At 54.4% G+C, this 18,682-nt stretch overlaps 5 protein-coding genes across 5 annotated transcripts; 3 read left to right on the top strand and 2 right to left on the bottom strand.

Annotated features, from left to right (window-relative positions):
* Window positions 1-452: 452 nt before the first annotated feature.
* DICSQDRAFT_52927 (uncharacterized protein) lies at window positions 453-2,550 on the bottom strand (the record flags this gene model as incomplete). The annotated part of the gene is made up of 8 exons (XM_007362725.1): window positions 453-617; window positions 685-813; window positions 869-949; window positions 1,004-1,435; window positions 1,496-1,773; window positions 1,833-2,120; window positions 2,243-2,354; window positions 2,431-2,550. 8 exons carry the CDS (start codon window positions 2,548-2,550, stop codon window positions 453-455), a joined length of 1,605 nt encoding a protein of 534 aa, XP_007362787.1.
* Window positions 2,551-4,383: 1,833 nt separating this feature from the next.
* Window positions 4,384-4,881, top strand: DICSQDRAFT_167140 (uncharacterized protein; the record flags this gene model as incomplete). Its single annotated transcript, XM_007362726.1, has 3 exons — window positions 4,384-4,422; window positions 4,481-4,681; window positions 4,774-4,881. 3 exons carry the CDS (start codon window positions 4,384-4,386, stop codon window positions 4,879-4,881), a joined length of 348 nt encoding a protein of 115 aa, XP_007362788.1.
* A 2,484-nt stretch (window positions 4,882-7,365) lies between these two features.
* On the bottom strand, window positions 7,366-10,868 carry DICSQDRAFT_167141 (uncharacterized protein; the record flags this gene model as incomplete). Its single annotated transcript, XM_007362727.1, has 6 exons — window positions 7,366-7,747; window positions 9,346-9,884; window positions 9,951-10,035; window positions 10,102-10,389; window positions 10,447-10,659; window positions 10,717-10,868. 6 exons carry the CDS (start codon window positions 10,866-10,868, stop codon window positions 7,366-7,368), a joined length of 1,659 nt encoding a protein of 552 aa, XP_007362789.1.
* Window positions 10,869-11,349: 481 nt separating this feature from the next.
* Window positions 11,350-12,402, top strand: DICSQDRAFT_52786 (NAD(P)-binding protein; the record flags this gene model as incomplete). The annotated part of the gene is made up of 5 exons (XM_007362728.1): window positions 11,350-11,569; window positions 11,625-11,754; window positions 11,808-12,040; window positions 12,114-12,178; window positions 12,232-12,402. The coding sequence occupies 5 exons, from the start codon at window positions 11,350-11,352 to the stop codon at window positions 12,400-12,402; spliced, it is 819 nt and encodes a 272-aa protein (XP_007362790.1).
* Window positions 12,403-12,894: 492 nt separating this feature from the next.
* On the top strand, window positions 12,895-15,312 carry DICSQDRAFT_178528 (NCS1 nucleoside transporter family). The gene is made up of 8 exons (XM_007362729.1): window positions 12,895-13,218; window positions 13,288-13,391; window positions 13,495-13,790; window positions 13,846-14,123; window positions 14,186-14,617; window positions 14,672-14,752; window positions 14,810-14,938; window positions 15,005-15,312. Exons 1-8 carry the CDS (start codon window positions 13,084-13,086, stop codon window positions 15,170-15,172), a joined length of 1,623 nt encoding a protein of 540 aa, XP_007362791.1. The 5' UTR covers window positions 12,895-13,083; the 3' UTR covers window positions 15,173-15,312.
* Window positions 15,313-18,682: the final 3,370 nt, after the last annotated feature.

An 18,682-nucleotide genomic window follows, 5' to 3' on the forward strand; every position in this document is an offset into this window, starting at 1 on the left:
CACCTTCCTCTTGGTCTTTCAATACAGCCTTGCGAGTACCCTCTGAGACCTTTCCCTGCTCGTGCCTACTGAACGGGTCGTGTAGCGTTCGCCCACGTCACGGTGCTGTCCCAGTTCGTGATGTGCGCTTGCGGAGTGCCGTGCTGGCCTCTGGAAGTGGCATATTCCCGGTCTCGAAGTTGAGCAAGGCAGTCGTCTTACTGTTGGCGTCTGATTTTGTCCCCCCAATCGGTACCAACGTCACGAAAGGGTGTATCCGCGGACCAGGTTCGGAGTTCGCGCTTGTGGACGGATGGAACATTAGGGTAGAAGTGATCTTTGAGTTGGTGGGGGAATGGAACGACCTCACAGACACGCTCTCGTCCTCTAGACAACACGCAAACATGAATCCAGAAACCTATCGTGAATGTATCAAACACCTAACAACTCTTACTTTGCGTTGGTCAAATCAATCAGACAACTAAGATACCTGAATCCACGCCCTTCTCGATGTGCGATGACCTTTCGCTTTCTGAATACTCTCTCAAATCTTCGCTCGTGACTGCTTCGCGTAAGAAGGTCTTGGTCGCCGGAAAGGCAAAGGATAAGACCGAGAACACTGTTAGGGCGACTGCAAACTGTACAAGGATTGTCAGCTGGTCAGCTACTGCAGCAACTTCTCGTCGTCAACGGATGGCAACGTACCCCAAATATACATGCGAAGTCGTAAATTTTCAACGCACTCCCGACGGCGATCTTCGGGTTGATTGACGAAATCAGGCCAGGCATGTTCGGAGGCACTGAGAACATGATAGCAACCACGGCTCTCCAGTTCTGAGGTAAAGACGGACTTGAGGACAACTCGCGATCGCTCCTCAAAATGACTCACAATGCCATACGTATACCTGTACAGCCCACGGGGTCGGTACATCGACGGCACGTCAACCTTGCCTCGGTGCACAATCCAGTACTGCACGTCGCATCAGCGACCCAGAGTGCAATATAAGAGAGCGCATACACCCACGTCCGCAATCATAATCCCTGCAATTGGGCTCAAGAACACTGCATAGCCATTCATAAAGCTCAAGAACCCCTGCGCGCTCGCAAGGATCTCCCACGGGCACAACGCCCACCCGCCCAGGATCGCGCATATCACCTGCCCACGGCGGATGTTGATATACCGCGGAAAGAGCACTGTCATGTCGTTTGCGGCCGACAGCGAATTCGCATAGATGTTCGTGCCGAGGGTGGCAATCACGAAGGAGAAGGAGGCGAAGAACGCCGCGGCGCGGTTGTCCCAGTGGTCGATGAGCTGCAGCGGGTCCCAGAGCACCGCGCCGCCGTAGAGTGTCACGCCGGCGGAAGTGACGGCGAGGCCGATGAACGAGACAAGAGTGAACGCGGTGGGGATGATGAACAGCTGCACACGCTGCGCTTGCGCGTTTTTGCCGTAGCGCTGGGAAATTCGTAGCGTTAGCTAGGTTCTGGGCAGTCTTGGAATGCAACAGGTACGTACGGTGAAATCTGAGATGTTGACGGCAATGGTCGTGTTGATGCTCAGCGCACTATTTAGCGCACTAAGCCACACGTACGTTATTGCGCTACCTGAGAGCGCGCTAGGCTGCTCGAACAACCCCTTATTCGATGGCACCCTGACGAACGACCAAACGAGCATGGCAAGCCAAGCGGGTGGGACGATGGACGCCTTGACCATGAACAGCCAGCGGATCTTCTGCGGTGACACGAACATCAATGGGAACTGGATGAGCCAGTACAAGGAATAGCACATGATCCCTGCATTCTCCGTCAGCTCTCGCATGTCCTTCTCCACATGCTAGAAAGACCCGACTGACCAGCAGTCGTGATATTCGCCCCAGGCGCCAAAGCATTATCCAGATGCGCGAGGGAGGGCCAGATGGCCTTGAGCATCTGATACACGCACTCGGACCCAGTATACGTCTGGGCTCCGAACCAGAACATGGAGAGTACGACGCGGGAGATGACAGAGAAATAGCTGAACCAGAACCCGAACGAGGAGCGGTTCAGCACCGGGAAGCCGACGTGCAGCCGCGCCCCGGCCATTCCATTCAGCACCATGACGATCGAAGTGATGATGTGCCCTACGGCGATGGCAGGAAAAGCTTGGCGCCTAGAGGTATACCGGACGTCAGTCGATGCTCGGCTCGTGCGCACTCAATCGAGAGGGTTCGGAGGTGTAAGCATGGAAGAGGAGGATGGCATAGAGACACGATTGAACATCTACTGCGCACCACGAAAGCCCCAATAGCGAGCATGCTTGACGCAAGCTCCCACACTGCGACGTTCGCCGCATCCGACACCCAATACGCAATGTAGTCGAACGTCGTCCATGTCCTCTAGCAGTGTCAACGCGCGTTACATCAGCACTCTTCGCAGCCTGTACTTCAGTGTTGGAAGATGAACAGTACTCACCCAGTTGGGCGGGACGGGGTCCATGTCCTTGTTCGACCACCTACTATTCGGCGCGAACGTCGATGGCTCCGGCTCGAGCACCCACGCCTCGCGGCGCGTATACGCGAGTATCTTCTCCATCCCAGACACCAGAGTCAAGACTTTCAGAACTTTGAACCCAAGTAATGCGACCCCGACGCCAGCCTAGACAATAGTGCAACTAGGAGAAGGACGATGGATGTAGACTGGGCAGCTTAGAGCACGAGAACCTAGATAAGAAGCATCCAATCACCACGACGGAGTATTTCTGGCGTGTACGCGTAACTCCGATGGACCTTGAGCAGAAGAGGCTGCCATTTGAAGCGTTTAGCAGGAGACCTCACGAATGGTATATTGTGCATGCGAAAAGATCAGTGCTCTGTGAAACCCCTCCTACATCAGGAAGCAGTGAGAATTATCTCACAGCGAGGGGCTCGCGAGGTAAGAATGAGAGTAATGCTTTGACGTACCATCATACAGAGCCTGGCACATCTCGAGCGCGAAGGGAGAGGAACGACGACCCGAACGCGGACACGCAGACCCCACTCCTACCTAGTCCACTGTAGCCTAACAATGCTTCAGGAAACGACCTTCCTCACCGAATTCAAACAGAAGCACCACCACAAGTCTTGATACACTCACTGCCGGCGCGGATGTCACACTGCGCTCACTCCCTCGCATACGCCTCCGTAAACCCGCACACTGGGAAGTTAGCGCCGCCGCAGAGCCCAAGGTTCGCTATTATATAGAGCAGACGGCTGGTATGCGCCGGAGAGCATTAGGACAGCAAAAAGCCAACGAAGTTCGCTTCCGAGAGAGAGAGAGAGAGCAAGAAGGAAGACGGGACAACACGGACGCGAGGGACGAGGGTGTAGAAGGACATGGTGAGGGTGAGGGTTAGGGTAAGATGACTAGCGCTCCTTGTTCTGCTGCGACGAGATGTGGTCAGAGTCTTGTCTTGCCTCTCCTCTCTTCGCCTGTCATGGTCTCCTGTTTCACGTCCCATGTTGACCCCGCCCAGGAAAGGACTCGAAAATTGATTGCGAACGAGTACGAGATTGCGAGCAGAGACTGTGACTGTGATCCCTCCTCGGCCTAACGCGCTAAAAACGCGTCGGCTACGCTACGAGGCACAGCGAGTTCGAAGTTCAAACTGCTTCCATCCTGTTGTCCTTGCTGCCAATGCCTCTGTCTCCCTTTTGACTTCACTTTTAGACCGACGGCGGCCACGTCTGTTGCCAGAACACCGCTATGACGCATGACGAGCAGGGGCAGATCAGGGCGCAGTTTTCCACTGCAAGGCAATCCTCTTGATGGCTTCGGACGAGGCCCGTCTCGCGAGCACAGAGGCCCGAATCATCCGAGGAGTGGAAAACGGCAAGGAAAGCGCAACGTCGGAAATCTCGGACGTCTCTGTCGGTAAGAAGACTACTCGGACGCTCATACTTTATGCCCCGGAGGTCCGTGTTGTTCGTGCTATCAACTTCAATCTCAGCTTGTTGCAGAGTCCCATCAAAATATGTGACTGCTTTCGAGGAACCTATGATTGTCAGATTGTCAACAGCCTATCAGCGAGCGAGTCGCCAGTCATGCACAGATTCCAGCTCCAAGACCGCGGCCTCCGCGAACATCAATGGTGCTGCCATAGCCAACTCTTCTGATGAGAAGTTTACATACCATGCAAAGACCATATAGAGAGGGCGTATTACGGCAAGACGTCCATTGCACCTGACTGGTAAGTTTGCAACCGGCCTCGTCTCAGTGTTGTTGACATTCCTCCTGTCCTGAGTGCTAGCCAAACATCTGTTTTACTCGGCCATGGGGACGGTATAAGATCCTCTACAGCCCACGACGTTTTATGCAGCACTCTTGTGTCACAGAAGAGCTACAATGAAGTTCTCTGCCGCTACTATAGTTCTCTCCACACTCTGCGCGATGGTCTCCGCCTCGCCCGCAATTCGTGCCGCCCTAGAGGTAAGCACAACGTCATGTCTGCATCGGCGACTCCTACTGACGCGCCGCTCTGTTATAGCTTGCAACAATACCAGACTGCGGGTACCCTACCGTTCCGCTCCTACGTGCGTATTTCAACTCGAAGACCGCCCACTTCTACACCACGAACGCCACCGAAATGAACGCCTTCATCAATGGCGCCGAACACTACATCTCCGAGGGCGTCGCCGCGCAGATCCTCCCGTCCGACACCCAGGCTCCACGGCCATCCCGCTCTTTCGTTTGTACGGAGCCAAGTCAACAGACTATCTCTATACGGCGAACACAACGCAACGCGATGTCGTGTTGGGACGCGGGAACTATGTCAGCCAGGGCGTGGTGGGGTACGTGTATGCGGACCAGGAGTGCGGCACGGTGCCGTTATATTGGTTTTACAAGGACATGGACGAGGCCAACTTCGACTTCTATACGACCGAATAGGCGGAGGTGGACGAATTCGTGAACGTGTTAGGCTACACCAACGAAGGTGTCGTTGGATATGTGAGTCCGACGTAGGGGTTACTCTCAGTGAGTTTCTGGCCCGTGCATGTTCATTTCTGCTTCGGCAGGATCTGAAGCTCGGGGAACAACAAATATCTTGTATTCGGGAGTAGGATTACAGTACTATGAGATGCCACTTTGAACATCTTGCTACATGCCAACTGATTATAAGTTGACTACGGTCCGAGCCATTCAAAGTCCCCTGCCCGACGCTGCTAGAGTCCGAAGCCGAAGCCGTCTCTCCGTCACTGGCCTGGGCACTGCTGCACTCACAGATATCCGATTATGATTGCGCTACATCTTAGTGGAATGGCGTACTTGTGAGTTGTAGTAACTCGGAACAGGCGCTCCGTGAACAGCAGTGAGACGAAGGACATGCAGACTTGAGTAACGGCTCGGACAACTTGAGCCGTTTCAATCAGTGGTGGCCACCGAGACTTTACATTCTGATATGGGCCAATCTCCTCAGCATAGGGGCTCCTGCTTGATCATGTTTGGTTCTGAGGGTGGGTGATATCGTGATGGGGCCTTAAAGGCGCTAGTAGCTGCTAGGCGTTTGTTGTCCTAACTCTCGTCCCTACCGCCACAATATCGTTCTACGCCACACCCTTACCACTCTTTGCATACATGAATAATGCGGAAAACTCCATCCTCAAGGTTCCGCAATTTTTACAAAATCATGCAGAACTCACGCGTCGGGGAATCACGTTGGAGGGACCTATCAAACCAGTGAATAAATCTTCCGTTGAAGTAGCTAGAGTGCGTCGCTCACAACCGTCTCATAGTTTGTTGTCTATGAAACCTCTTGGCGCAATGCTCCGCACATTGTGGTCAAGATTCTTAGTCCTGAGAGCCAAGAGGCAGATATCTCTGAGAGGCTCCAGGCTGATCTCCGCTCTCCGAATCATGCCATACCTAGCGAGGTTATTCCGTCTGAGCCACCGTTGCTCTTGATGCCTTGCTTGTCGCCTCTCAACTGCGTTGGTTTGCGAACCAAACCCCTGAGTTTTGTATTGTATTTCTTTTCCCAGATCGTCGAGGTGAATCGAAGGCCGCGCTATGACGAGTAATCTGAAGTTGATCCCCCGTTGTTCAGGGACTTCAACATCTTCATCTTCAGCAAATTGTACATCTAGTACGTGCACGAAATTGTGGGATAGCTGTTACGCTGACACTATGTTACTTGAGGATGTATGCGTCAACAACTTGGTTGTCGCAGTGAACAACTCTATGACTCTGGACAGACGGGTCGAACTAGGAAAGATCTACTTCATCGACTTTCAGACGTCGCAACAGTTGCAGCTGCCGCCAGGTATTCAGCCCGCCATAACGCTACCACAGAGCCAAGTAAGGCCACCGCCCAACATCAAACAATTCGATCCATATTCCTGGGATGTGTATTGTCTAGGATACCTGCTTCGGAATAGGCTCAAGGTGTGTATGTCATAACCACTATCCTTTGGGCAGCTACCGAATTTCTCCACCCATGCAGTTCCATTGCCTGAGTAAACCGAAGTGGCCATGGATCGCCTGTCGGTATATCGACTGGCTTATTGGTACCGAACGTGGCTGTACTGTTGCCTGCCATTGCCGTCCAACGGCCCTGCGAGCACACCAGGTATTGACCGTCATCCGATGGGCAGTGCATGTGTGCGATGTCCTTGGGAAGATCGTCACACTTCGCAAAACCTTGCACGCGCCACGGATCGTCAGTATATGACTAGACAAGCGATCACATTGCTTCCAAGGCTCTATTCACGAATCATGGACAATAGACGACTTTAGCGCTCTGTAATTTATTGTTGTCTTATTACATTCCATATCATTTCCATGGGGATGTGTATTTGAGAGGGATGTGACTAGTTATGCATCAGTGCGAATGAGACACATTCCACGTACGCTACTCTCACTAGCCTTGAATATGTGAGTAACATTATGTGACTTCAGGGCGATCTCTGCAGAAATCGGTGACCTTGTTCAGGGCCAGATTTTCGAGAGGAGATACTTCGGCGTTGCGCTTTTACTCTTCTACGCGTTCTCGATCGTCTATAGCCGTTTATACACCGTCATGCACTCCTTCACCGACTGCATCATAGGTGTCTGCTGCTTACACGAAATACCTGTTTTTGTGTTCTAGGTCCGTACCGCAGATTTGGGTTGAGGCATGCGTTACTCACGAAACGAAGGGTACTCAGTACTCAGATGACTAGGAACAACTTCCTGACCAGGTACAACAGTAGGCCAAGCAATACATTACAACGGCCCACACTTGGGCGAGACAGAGATAGGAAAACATTCAGGCGGTGCCCTACACATCGGTATTAGAACGCTCGAAGCTATGCGGGAGTGTAAGGCTTAGCACCCATTAATCAAATGGAAAGATGAGCTGTGCTCACCAACCTATTCCCCGAACCGAGTGAGGTCTCAAGCTTGAGCCGCCTTCGTCGTCCGGCTCTCAAAGGGATGCGCCAGCAAGTAGTCAAGGCAAGCCAAGACCGCGGACTTGTTGACCGCCGGGTCGGAGGTCGAAGGCTTCTCGATGAAAGCTCGCCAGACTGTGGTAGCGATACTCTCGAGAGTGACGGTCCACTGGATAGTTGGGACAGGCTCGTAGGCAGTATAGCCAGTCCTCTCGAGGATTATCTCGTACTTGTCCTTGAAGAGCACGGAAAGCTGATCCTCAGAGTTGGAAGCCGAGAAAACTGCCATGTCGGTCGACTTCTCAAGTTCCTCTCTCAGGAACTTGACGCCCGAGTACGCTGTAGGCATGTCGTCGTCGTTCTGGTCGTAATTATAAGCCATGATGCTGTTCCAGTATCAGCATAGTATAGGTATAGATATTTGAAAGCCGTGCTTACCAGCAGGAATGCGGTGTGCCGAGAGCGCAAAGACGGCAGGGGAGGAGGGCCTGGGGGTTGTTATGATTCTAACGCTCTGAGCATCCAGAGATTATAAGGCTGCGACACTCCTCGCTCCACAAACTTCCCATGATTCAAAGGCTTTTGTTGCTCTCAAATATAGAACAATGCTGTACAACATCGCTGGCACAAATCTACTGCTATCAGCACTGCTCGATCTTCCCTCGGAAGCGGAGCTCCACCAAAACAGCGCACGGACCACACGGACCCTTGCAGATCGCATGGGAACCTCACCCAGGACAAATTCATATTTGCAAATGAGCAGTAGAAGAACAAAGGGATATCACGGAAACAGGATTTGGCGAAGACGGAGCGGTATATCTAACCCTGTAAAGAAGCAAAGGAGGCGGTGTTAGGATGAAAGATACGAGGGGTTCCGGGTCGGGTCCTGAGCTAGCAAAGTCACTCAGCCCGATAGTGGTTATGTTGATGTTCATGCAAATACAGGCATTAGCAGCCCTCACCGCTTGTAAATAAATGAGATACCCTCATATATCGATATTGAGACTTTCTCACAGCGATGGTATCATCTCAGGGTCTAGATGCTGCCGGAGCACATGTTTAACGTTCACTCTGTTTACGTATACGGCGGTCGAACCATGAGACTTGTACTAGCGAGACTATTGTCGAGGAGAATAAGGACCTTGTCATCCATTGTATTCTCTGATAGGAGCTTTGCCACTGATTGCGAATTGCTTTGTGTGAGGGCCTCGGTGCGAGTGACGCGAACAAAGGAACAGCCATATCTAGGAAATCAGCGGCGAATTTGAAGTCTCGATTCATGCCATCCTGGGGCATGATTGTTTTTCAGCGTCTGTAAAACCATCGTCCCTGACACTGATTGTCTGAATTTATCGCAAGTGCGAACTGTTTCGAGGTATCTGATCTCAGTAGAGGTTGACATAGACAGAGGCTCCAAGAGGCAACCACCCGCAATTTCAGGAATGACTTCTGTTCAGAAGCCCGCATTTTCACCAAAAGTTGACCTTGCATCTCCCCTTTCCGTCGACTTTCATCTACTCGAAAAACGTCCACCTTCCGTGTAGGAGCCCGATATGTCCCTTGACTCGAGACTCGCGGGTATGCACTACGCGCAAATACACAGCCACCTGCCATTGCTTTTCTGATGCGCGACACGTACCGCAGTCGTCGGAATCAACCGTCCTGCAATGGGCGGGGCTCCATGGAGCCTTCCTGTCCAGAGTCGTCTGGGACATGAGAACGGCAGAAAACTCACTACACACGTGGTGGTGATTTTCTGACAGGACAGCGGAAGTTCGACGGATTTGCATACCCACAGAACTCTGGTAGGATCCATACGGTACATGCCCGACAACTTCCACCAGAAACGGTCGGCAGAAAGTTGATTGGAACGTAATTCCGCCAGGACACCAAGCGTACCTCATCACCTATCGTACCCCTCCTCAATCTGCCCCATGTGCACTCACTGACTCACCTCGACTCTCACACGCGCCCAGGAACTCACCGACCCCTCGCCCCGATCTTGTCCGCCATCTCGCCCATGCCCATCTCGCGCAGCCGCTGCACGAGCACGTCCGTCCCACCAGCCTCTGCGACCTGCCCCAAGAACAGCTCGCCCATCATCGTCATCATGCCCTCCATGGTGCGGGCCATGTCCGCGCGCGCGTCCCCGAAGTGAGAGCGCAGGTACGCCTCCTCGCCGTGCTCGATGAAGTCCGCGTAGTGCGCCCTCACCGCGCGCTGATCGAGCGGCGCCGTGATCGCCCTCCCTCGTTGCTGGCCTTCGGCGAGGGCGGGGATGGGGGCTTGTGCGAGCGGGAGGGAGGGGACGAGGGAGCTGGGCGGGGAGGCGCCGTCCCAAAGGGCGTAGGGAAGGCGCAGGGACTCGATGCAGGTCATCGCTTCCCAGTCTTTGGCAATGCGGTGACCGTCCCCGACGCGGAACTGGAGGTGGAGGATGGCGTGTTCGCCTGGGTCGAGCGCGATGGTGCCTTCCTTGGCGTCTTTGATGGCGGGTGGCGGGGGCGACTTCTTTGCACTGACCTGTCGAACAGCAAATCAATATTGATGGTGAACACGGCATATAGGAGGAGGGCGACGCGTGCTGACCTCTTGTCCGTTGATATGGGTAATCTGGAGCCGGGGGACCTTGTCCCATGGATCAATAGCCACTCCCGCCGCAACGTACCTCACGCTGTGACCGCGGAGGCGCTGCGCTTCAGTGGTCAAAGTTGCATTACAGGGTGGACGCTTGACGCACCGATCACGGGTGAACTTTGCGATGTTATCTCCCTTGGCCGTCCCGCGCAGGACAACGTCTGCGGTCGAGCCGTAGCTGACGGCCTGCGCGCGCGAACCGAACACCAAGACCGCGCCCTTCTCCTTGCGCCGGTTCTGGACGAGCACGGAGAGGTTGAGGAGGCTGTGAGGGGCGGCTTTGTAGTCGCGGATGACATCTATGCCGTTGTTGGGGCTGCTGGTGGCCATCTGGATCTGTCGCTTTTCGATGTCTGCAGCGGGGTCTACCGGCTCGCTCAGCGCCCCGAGGCTGTGGTGGAAGAGATGCGTTTATTGAGCCCCGCATATATGGGAGCTGACAACTTACTCGCAGTCGATGCGTCCTGCGACGCTAACCCAGCATCCGACGCCGTCTTCGTGCCCCTGTGCGAAGACCGGGTGCTGGGGGTAGCGCGCTCCTGCCACGGGCGTGGTGAGGAATGAGCTGGTAGTCGGGGGATTGACAAAGTTCGCGCACTCGCGCTTGTGCCGCGCTTTGAAATCGGCGAGCTGGCATGCCTCGTCGCAGTACCGCGCCGCCCTGATGAGAACTTCTCTGTGAGCGTCGAAGCAAAATATACAGGGCATAATCACGTACTTGCAGCGTGAGCAATTCTTGAGGGCGTCGCCGCTTTCATTCTGGCAGTAGGTGCATTTTGCTTGTCGCCTGCGTTCCTCCTCCTTGCCCTGGTTGATTCGGACCTCTATGCTCTCAAAGCCAGCCTCGCTGGAAGCCAGGAAGGTGTCCATGGGGCTGCCTGGGTGGAAGCTACGCCCGCTTCTCCTTTTACTCGTCATGGTGGTGGTGACAAGGCTACGGACGAGGCAGTCGGGCGGTGGCAGGGTCGAGTTATAAAAGATGAGACAGAGACAGGAGAAAAACCAGGATGGAAGGACTGCCCAATCTGCGTGACTGCCCATGACCTGATCGCGTCTCCTCTTAACGCGTCTGGCCACGTGCCTGTGACTGCGGGCGGGGGGTGACGAGGAGAGCGGATGGGCGCGCCGTGGGCCGATGGAGGGATTCATCCGCTCGTCCACCGCCCATGGCCAGAACCATCTCATGACCATCGCAAACCCTTTTTCCCGCACCTTTTCTCATGATGGCGGTCCGGCGCAGCCTACCGACTTCACCTGCCTGCCTCCAGGCTCAAAAGCACCCCAGCAGCATGCTCCGCCCGTTGCTCGACTCCCCACCGCCCACCACCGTCCTATGTGTGAGCTTGCCAGTATGTCCCTCGCATCCCCCGTCAAGGCTTCCTTGAACCGCATCGCGTTCATCACCGGCGCAGGCCAGGGCATTGGCCGTGCGATCGCGACACGCCTCGCGCGCGACGGCTACGACATCTCCATTGCGGACATCCCCCAGGCGCAGCCCAAGGTCGACACCGTCATCGACGAGATCAAGTCCTACGGCCGCAAGGCCATCAGCGTCCATGTCGGTGAGCACCGTCCCATCTCGGTCTCTGGAGCCGCCTCGTTGACTCCTCGTGCGCTCCCACTTAGACGTCAGGGAACCGAAGCAGATCGAGTCCGCGATCGCGCAGACGGTCGAACAGCTCGGCCCCAGGCTGTTCGTCAGCGTCGCGAACGCAGGCGTTACTCAAGTACGGCCTCTCCTCGAGTGCACGCCCGAGTATGCTCACCTTGATGTTCTATGACAATTCTATGCTGACGCACGCACGACAGGTTCATCGAGAACGAAGTGCGCATCAACCTCCTCGGCCTCATGAACACCCACATCTTCGCCGCCAAGCAGATGGTCAAGCAGGGCTTCGGCGGACGCATCATCGGCGCAGGCTCCATCGCGTCCTACCGCACTGCGGAGAACCTCGGCCCGTACGGCGGCACCAAGTTCGCCGTGCGCGGCTTCACGGAGGCGTGCGCCAAGGAGTGGGCGCAGTACGACATTCGCGTGAACGGTGAGTGTTGGAATCACTTCCGGTCCTAGCGCCCTAGCGCCATGGGTGGGATGCTGACTGGTGTGCTGTGCAGCGTACGCTCCGGGCATTGTCGACACGCCAATGTGGGACCACATCGACCGCGAGCTCGCGAAGATCGTAAGTGGTCTCCTAGTTGCAAGACGAGGCGAGTTGGTTGACCGCTCCTACAGGAGGGCATCACCGTCGGAGAGGCCAAGGCCGTCCGCGTCAAGCGCGACATCAAGCTCGGGCGCATCCAGGAGCCGGAGGACGTCGCAAAGCTCGTCTCCTTCCTCGTATCGGACGAGGGAGAGTACATCACCGGCCAGACCGTCAAGACTTGCGGTGGCGCTTCGCTATAATTCGGGTTAGGAGGCGCGACGTCTACGGGTAAACAGCTTTCGGACTCCCTTGGGCTGAGCAGGAGCGAGGTCTACGTGCCTGCGCTTACGTTCCATTTCGTCTCTATCTGTGCATCGCTTGTGGAGGATTACGCTGCCAGGGACCTTGTCAATTAGATGCGCCAGGCCTTGTACTATTGTACATCAATGGATCGGTGATATCAGGCTTCGTTCAAAGACTTGCACGATTTATATGTTCCCTTGGTTTGATAGCTGGCCATTTCATTGTCTTCGAGTCGGAGTCCGCCATGCTGGTCTTGGTCTGGTACCGCGGCGTTCCGTTTACACGCCGAAGGAGGCCTCCAGCTTATCTCCCGCGGTTTACTTATCTCCATTTCAGCCTATCTCGCCAGGATTTAATTAACCGAGCCTCTTATCGCACCCGCGCGCCAAGATCCCTGCCTCCGACCGTCTCCGCACCCACTAACTACGCAGTGTCCCCACCCACCGCCAAATTTCCCGGCGATAACAGTGCATGACCATGTCCGGACTCTGGAGCCACGACAGAATCCGTTATATACGCCGTCGCGATGACAGGATGTTTCCATAGGTCCTCCGCTCTCTGACCTACCCCGAGCCGACAACGCTCGCCCCGCGTCCGATCCGCGAGACTTGGTTTTTCAAGTTCTAAATCTCTCAAGGATGGCGATCTCTGCGCTGGAGAAGGTGGCTCCGTACACGCGCCGCGAGGCGTGGGTGCTCGAGCCGGAGCCGTCGACGTTCGCGCCGAACAGCAGGTGGTCGAACAAGGACATGGACCCCGTCCCGCCCAAGGGCGTAAGTGTCGTTTGTGCTGCTGTTGAGCTTGGGCGAGATGAGGAGGTGCTGATGGTTCACGATGGACAGCGGACATGGACGACTTTCAACTACATCGCGTACTGGGTGTCGGACGCGACCAATGTCGCGGTGTGGGAGCTCGCGTCGAGCATGCTCGCCACTGGGCTTTCATGGTGCGCAGTGCATTCCAACCCCATCTCGGACACCGGGGCACCTCCAAACCCTCTTGCACGCGCCCACGACCCGAGCATCGACTGACGTCCGCGATATATCTAGGCGCCAAGCTCTCCCCGCCATCGCAGTCGGGCACATCATCATCTCGATCGTCATGGTGCTCAACGGGACGGTCGGCGCGCGGCTGCACGTCAGCTTCCCGGTGCTGAACCGCTCCTCGTTTGGGTTCTGGTTCAGCTATTTCTCTGTCGTCTCCCGCGTCGTGCTCTCCATGTTCTGGTTCGGCATCCAGACGTATACCGGGTCCGAGTGCGTGTATCAGATGCTCAAGGCCATCTGGCCGTCCCTCGCGCACCTGCATAACGGGTTGGCCCCTGGGGCGAACATCACGACTGCTGGTACGCATGTCTCTTCATTGCGGAATGCAAGTCGGAGCTGACTCGGGCGCTGTAGGGATCATGTGCTACTTCCTGTACTGGCTGATCCAGTTCCCGTTAATGCTCGTCTCTCCACAGAAGATCCGCTGGCTGTTCATGATCAAGGCGTTCGTCGTTCCGCCCGCGTGGCTGGCCATGCTCATATGGTCCTTTGTCAAGGTCCCGTCGAGCAAGGGCCTCTTCGAGCAGCATAGTGCGCTATCGGGCAGTGCGATGTCATACGCATGGCTTAGTGCGCTGAACAGTGCGCTGGGCATCTACTCCACCCTCGCTGTCAACATCCCAGACTTCACCGTGCGTACCTCGTGCCTTCCGACGCAGACTCCAACGTCGGACTGACGCTTCCATTGTCACAGCGCTACGCGAAGAACGAGCAAGCGCAGCGCGTCCAATTGGTCATCATCCCTGTCGCCTTCACGCTCGTCGGTTTCACCGGCATCGCCGTGACTTCAGCCGGCATGTCCCTCTACGGCGGCGCGGTGCTCTGGGATCCGCTGAAGCTCATCGACCACTGGGACAACCGCGCCGCGGCGTTCTTCGCCTCCTTTTCCTTCGTACTCGCCACCCTGGGCACGAACATCTCCGCCAACTCGCTGTCGGCCGCAAATGACATGACGGTGCTCTTTCCGCGGTATATTAACATCCGCCGCGGGCAGGTGATTTGCGCGATTTTGGGCGGGTGGGCGCTGTGCCCGTGGGAGATCCTCGCGAGCGCGCAGGGGTTCCTGAGCTTTATGAATGGGTATACGGTGTTTTTGGGTCCGTTTGCCGGGATCATGGTCGCGGACGTAAGTAGATGCCCCCTGCTCCCTGCGAAGGAGCGCTGATTGAACGAGGTACAGTACTGGATCGTGCACCACGGCAAGGTAGACGTGCCTTCGATGTACCGGCCCCATGGACGTTATAGGTACACGTATGGATTTGTGAGTCGCTCCTTGCGGTCATGTCAACATCGCTCCTGACGCCCCTCTTTGTGGTAGAACTGGAGAGCCGTGGTCGCTATCCTGCTCTCTGTGCCTCCCAATATGCCGGGTCTCATTTCCTCAATAAATCCGAAGATCGCCGTCGGTGGTGCCATGAAGATCTTCGACTTCGCATGGATATTCGGCGTACGTCGCCTTCCCCCTCATGATATAAAACGTCATCAGCTCATACCGCCGTGATTGCTCGTGTAGTTCACCGTTGCATTGACCGTTTACTCGGTCTTATCCTTGGCATTCCCTGCAAAGGACACGTTCCTGGCCGAAGCGATAACGAGTGAAGACGCCGACGAGCTTGTGGAAAGCGAACAGTCGTCCCATATCGAGAAGAAAGGTGTGGATGAAGACATCAAAGTCGTTTGAGTACCAGACTGGCGAAGGGGTGCCGGTACGTGGACCGAAGTAATAGCTTGTATCTCTAGACTGGAACAGATATTTCGACGCTTCGACACATGAATGGCGTGAGGATACTCTACATACCGTTCACAGGTATTGCTTACGATGACATTAACCATACTATAAGTCATCACCCTGCCCGAGCTTAGTCCGTGTCAGGCATGACTGCTAGACCAAACGTACATGTCAAGTCGCAAGCAAGCCTTTGGACCGGTTTCTTCTGACCCTTCGTTACGCGAAACATGCCAAGTCCGGCGATCAATACCCCACAGCGAGCGACAGAACGTTCTAGATAGGCGATGACCAGAAAGAAGATGTGGCGAAAGGTTAAAGTTGGCGCAGGCGACCTAACGGCCGACCACTGTCTACTCTCTGTACCAAACAGGCGCATATGGGAAGATCATGTCAGTGAACATGGTGGAGGCAGTGACGCGTCCCAATCAATCCGGGCTGCGCAGGTCATCCTTCCCTTGATCACAGCTTGCGCCCGGTCGATCGTTGCCTATCTCAGGAATCCGTTGCTCCGATGGAAGGACGCAAAAGCTCCATACGTTTCTAGATGCTAACCTGTGGCTATCAGTGCATGTCAGACTTGCGTGCAGGATCACAAGAGCACTTGGAGGCCTCCAGACCGCAAGCCTATGAGGCATTCAAACACACAGCCCTGGTACATATCAATTATTGCGGGAGTTCGCAGATCCAGTGCCTACCTGCCTATCATGAATATCCGCGGGAGAAAGAGGGTCTCAGTTTTCTTTCCTTTCGGGTAATAGCACAGCACACCATAAGTCGCCTGTAATCGCGTGGAACCCAAATACGCTAGAAGTTGCGGCGTTACACATGGCGTGATAGACTCCATGCTTTTATGTCTCGTCTCTCAGCCAAAAATGACACGATCCATCGAAAGTGTGCCAAACGTGTCCTTTCTGACTCGGTCCACGACTCAGCACGAGGAACATCAGCTTCGTTGAGTGTGGTATTCTATTCTGAGCTCTCGAACGCCATTCTCGCCAAGATTCCTTGCTGAAGCATTGGGCTCGTCTAAAGTAGACCACAGATGACCACTCACCCATCGATGTCACTGGAGGTCTTGATATGCCATATGCGGAAGACAACGGCGTGTGCGAACTATATAAGGGCTCGTGAAGTCAGAACAACACCATAACTTCCGCAAGTAAGGCTTACGCCCCCGAGCCATATCACTGCGTCTTACCCTCTACCAAACATCGGTGAGCTGACAGAATAAATTCGTTGTGGTACAGCGAGTCCCGAGTCTGACACACTGGCCTCGTCTCCCCCTGTAACTAGACACCGGTAGTAGATGACAGCTCCGGCACAATTCTCTCTACGCGACGCCTTGCGCTTTCTGAAGGACACAGTCTCCAATGACTCATACCACAGCAATCTCTTTCAAGCCGCCAAGGGACGAGGAGAATGGACCCTCGTTGACGACAAGGGCTTCACCATCCGCTTGGTCAAGACTGGCTACACAGGGCCGGCTCAGCCAGGCCGACCCCCCACGTTGCCTAACTTATCGTACAGCATTACCTTCCCGGGCTCAGGGATCGACACGGAGTTCTTTCCTTTCGTCTCCTATCCCTCCAGCGACTTCGATGTGAACAAGACAGCCTTTGTGAGCTGCATCGATCATTTTCTAAAAGCCCAACACCGTCACCTACACCGCCAAAGCCACTTGATGTTCTCCACTCCAGCACGACAGTTCCATCGTGAGTATTACCTATCCAACGTCTCTCTGCGTACGGAAGTATGTCTAATACTTCACTTAGCCGGGTCTCTACTGATTCTAGTTAGTAGCGGTTCATTAGGCGACATTCCCATTATCTACGTAAATGTCGTATCCGTTTACCGTTATATACCTTGGGCTCAGTAGCGTGGTTGAAGTGTGATACGTAAGAGAGCACCAACTACAATGAAGTCGCGCTGCTTCAACGATCGTTCACTGAGAACAACGGACACGTGCGATTGCCGTAGTACGTGAGACTCATCATGGAGGACGCAGGATCCATAGAGGGAACAAGTTTGGGGTGTGGAATACCGTGTTAACAAGGAACACCATCAGTTACAAAATTGCATTGATACGCAGACAGAAGAGCGCAAGCTCAGTCAGGGCAACAAACGTCGTAAGATAGCAGGAAGATTTGAGAGCAGCTCTAACGTGTAGACAAGCCCTCGCATGAACGTCAGCATCTGACGGACTCGCCATGCGGTAGGACGGCAACGGCATGCAGCTCTGCATCCACGTTCGGTGCCAATCAACCACCGGATGAGCCAGCGAACGATCAGCGGCTCCGGGCGACTGTGACAGAATACCTATACACATCAATAGCAGAGTCAGACAAAGCGGTCGGCTGCCGCCTTAAAAAGACGCACTTGAAGTCTATTCTCAAAGACGTGTCCAAGACAGTACACGTCCCATGAGTAAGGATCAAAATGCTTGATGCCAGATGGGGGATCGATCTGGGTATATGGAAGGACGATAGCAGGTTGAGTGCCAGGAGGTGATTCGAGCTGTCTGGAGGTATGAAAGTCGATAATGTAGACCTTCTTTCCCTCTACTCGTCTGTCCGCCACCGTATGCCTATCATGTGCCAGAACAAGATTGTCAGGGCACATGTCCTATGAATGCCTATGATGAGCACTAGAGATGTTTGTGACTTCTAGTAGACGTACCAAGTGTGCTATATGGTGACGATGAAGATATTCGAGTCCCTACACGTGTCTCTCAGTTTAGGTGTCATGATCACAGTACGGAACACGCACCTCAGCGATGTGATGGAAGAAAGACAGCAAAAAGCTTAATGATGCATTATGGAAAGGTACACTATCTATTCGGCTCAGGCATGGCATCAAGAGGAGTGGCGGCTGAGACGGCGACCGAATGACCTCAGCGGGTATCATATGATTTGGAGACTCGAGATTCATCTGTAGCCTCTCACAGATTGCGGCTTCTTGAGTGTTGGGGTCCAGGATCTTCACAGCAAAGCCGGTGCCAGCAAGAGGATCTGTTTGATAGACCGCAAACTAGAGCATCAGTACATCAGCAAAATGTCATGGTCTTGAATGTGGTCTTGGGGTACTTGGCCAAGTACTCCAAGACCACCAAGTACTCCAAGTACATCAAGACCAATGGACTTGGTCAAGACCGTTGGTCTTGGCCAAGCCGGGTGGGTGGTCTTGGCCAAGACCATTGGTCTTGACCAAGACCACCAAGACCATTCCAAGACCAGAATCAAGACCAGAGCCAAGTACATGCTAGAAGCTCATGCTATAAAAGACTATAGCTCAGTTTTTAGTTGGATCATATCAGACATAGTTAGTCTCTAGCATGGTGATGTACAGCAATACAATGATTAGCGGATATGCGAAGGAAAAAAAAGACACCAGCTAGGATTGAACCAGCAACCTCTAGCACTACCACATTCAACCACCATTTAAACCACTGCACCATATTGACTT

Source organism: Dichomitus squalens (genome assembly GCF_000275845.1).
Source record: "Dichomitus squalens LYAD-421 SS1 unplaced genomic scaffold DICSQscaffold_4, whole genome shotgun sequence".
Classification (NCBI taxonomy): domain Eukaryota; kingdom Fungi; phylum Basidiomycota; class Agaricomycetes; order Polyporales; family Polyporaceae; genus Dichomitus; species Dichomitus squalens.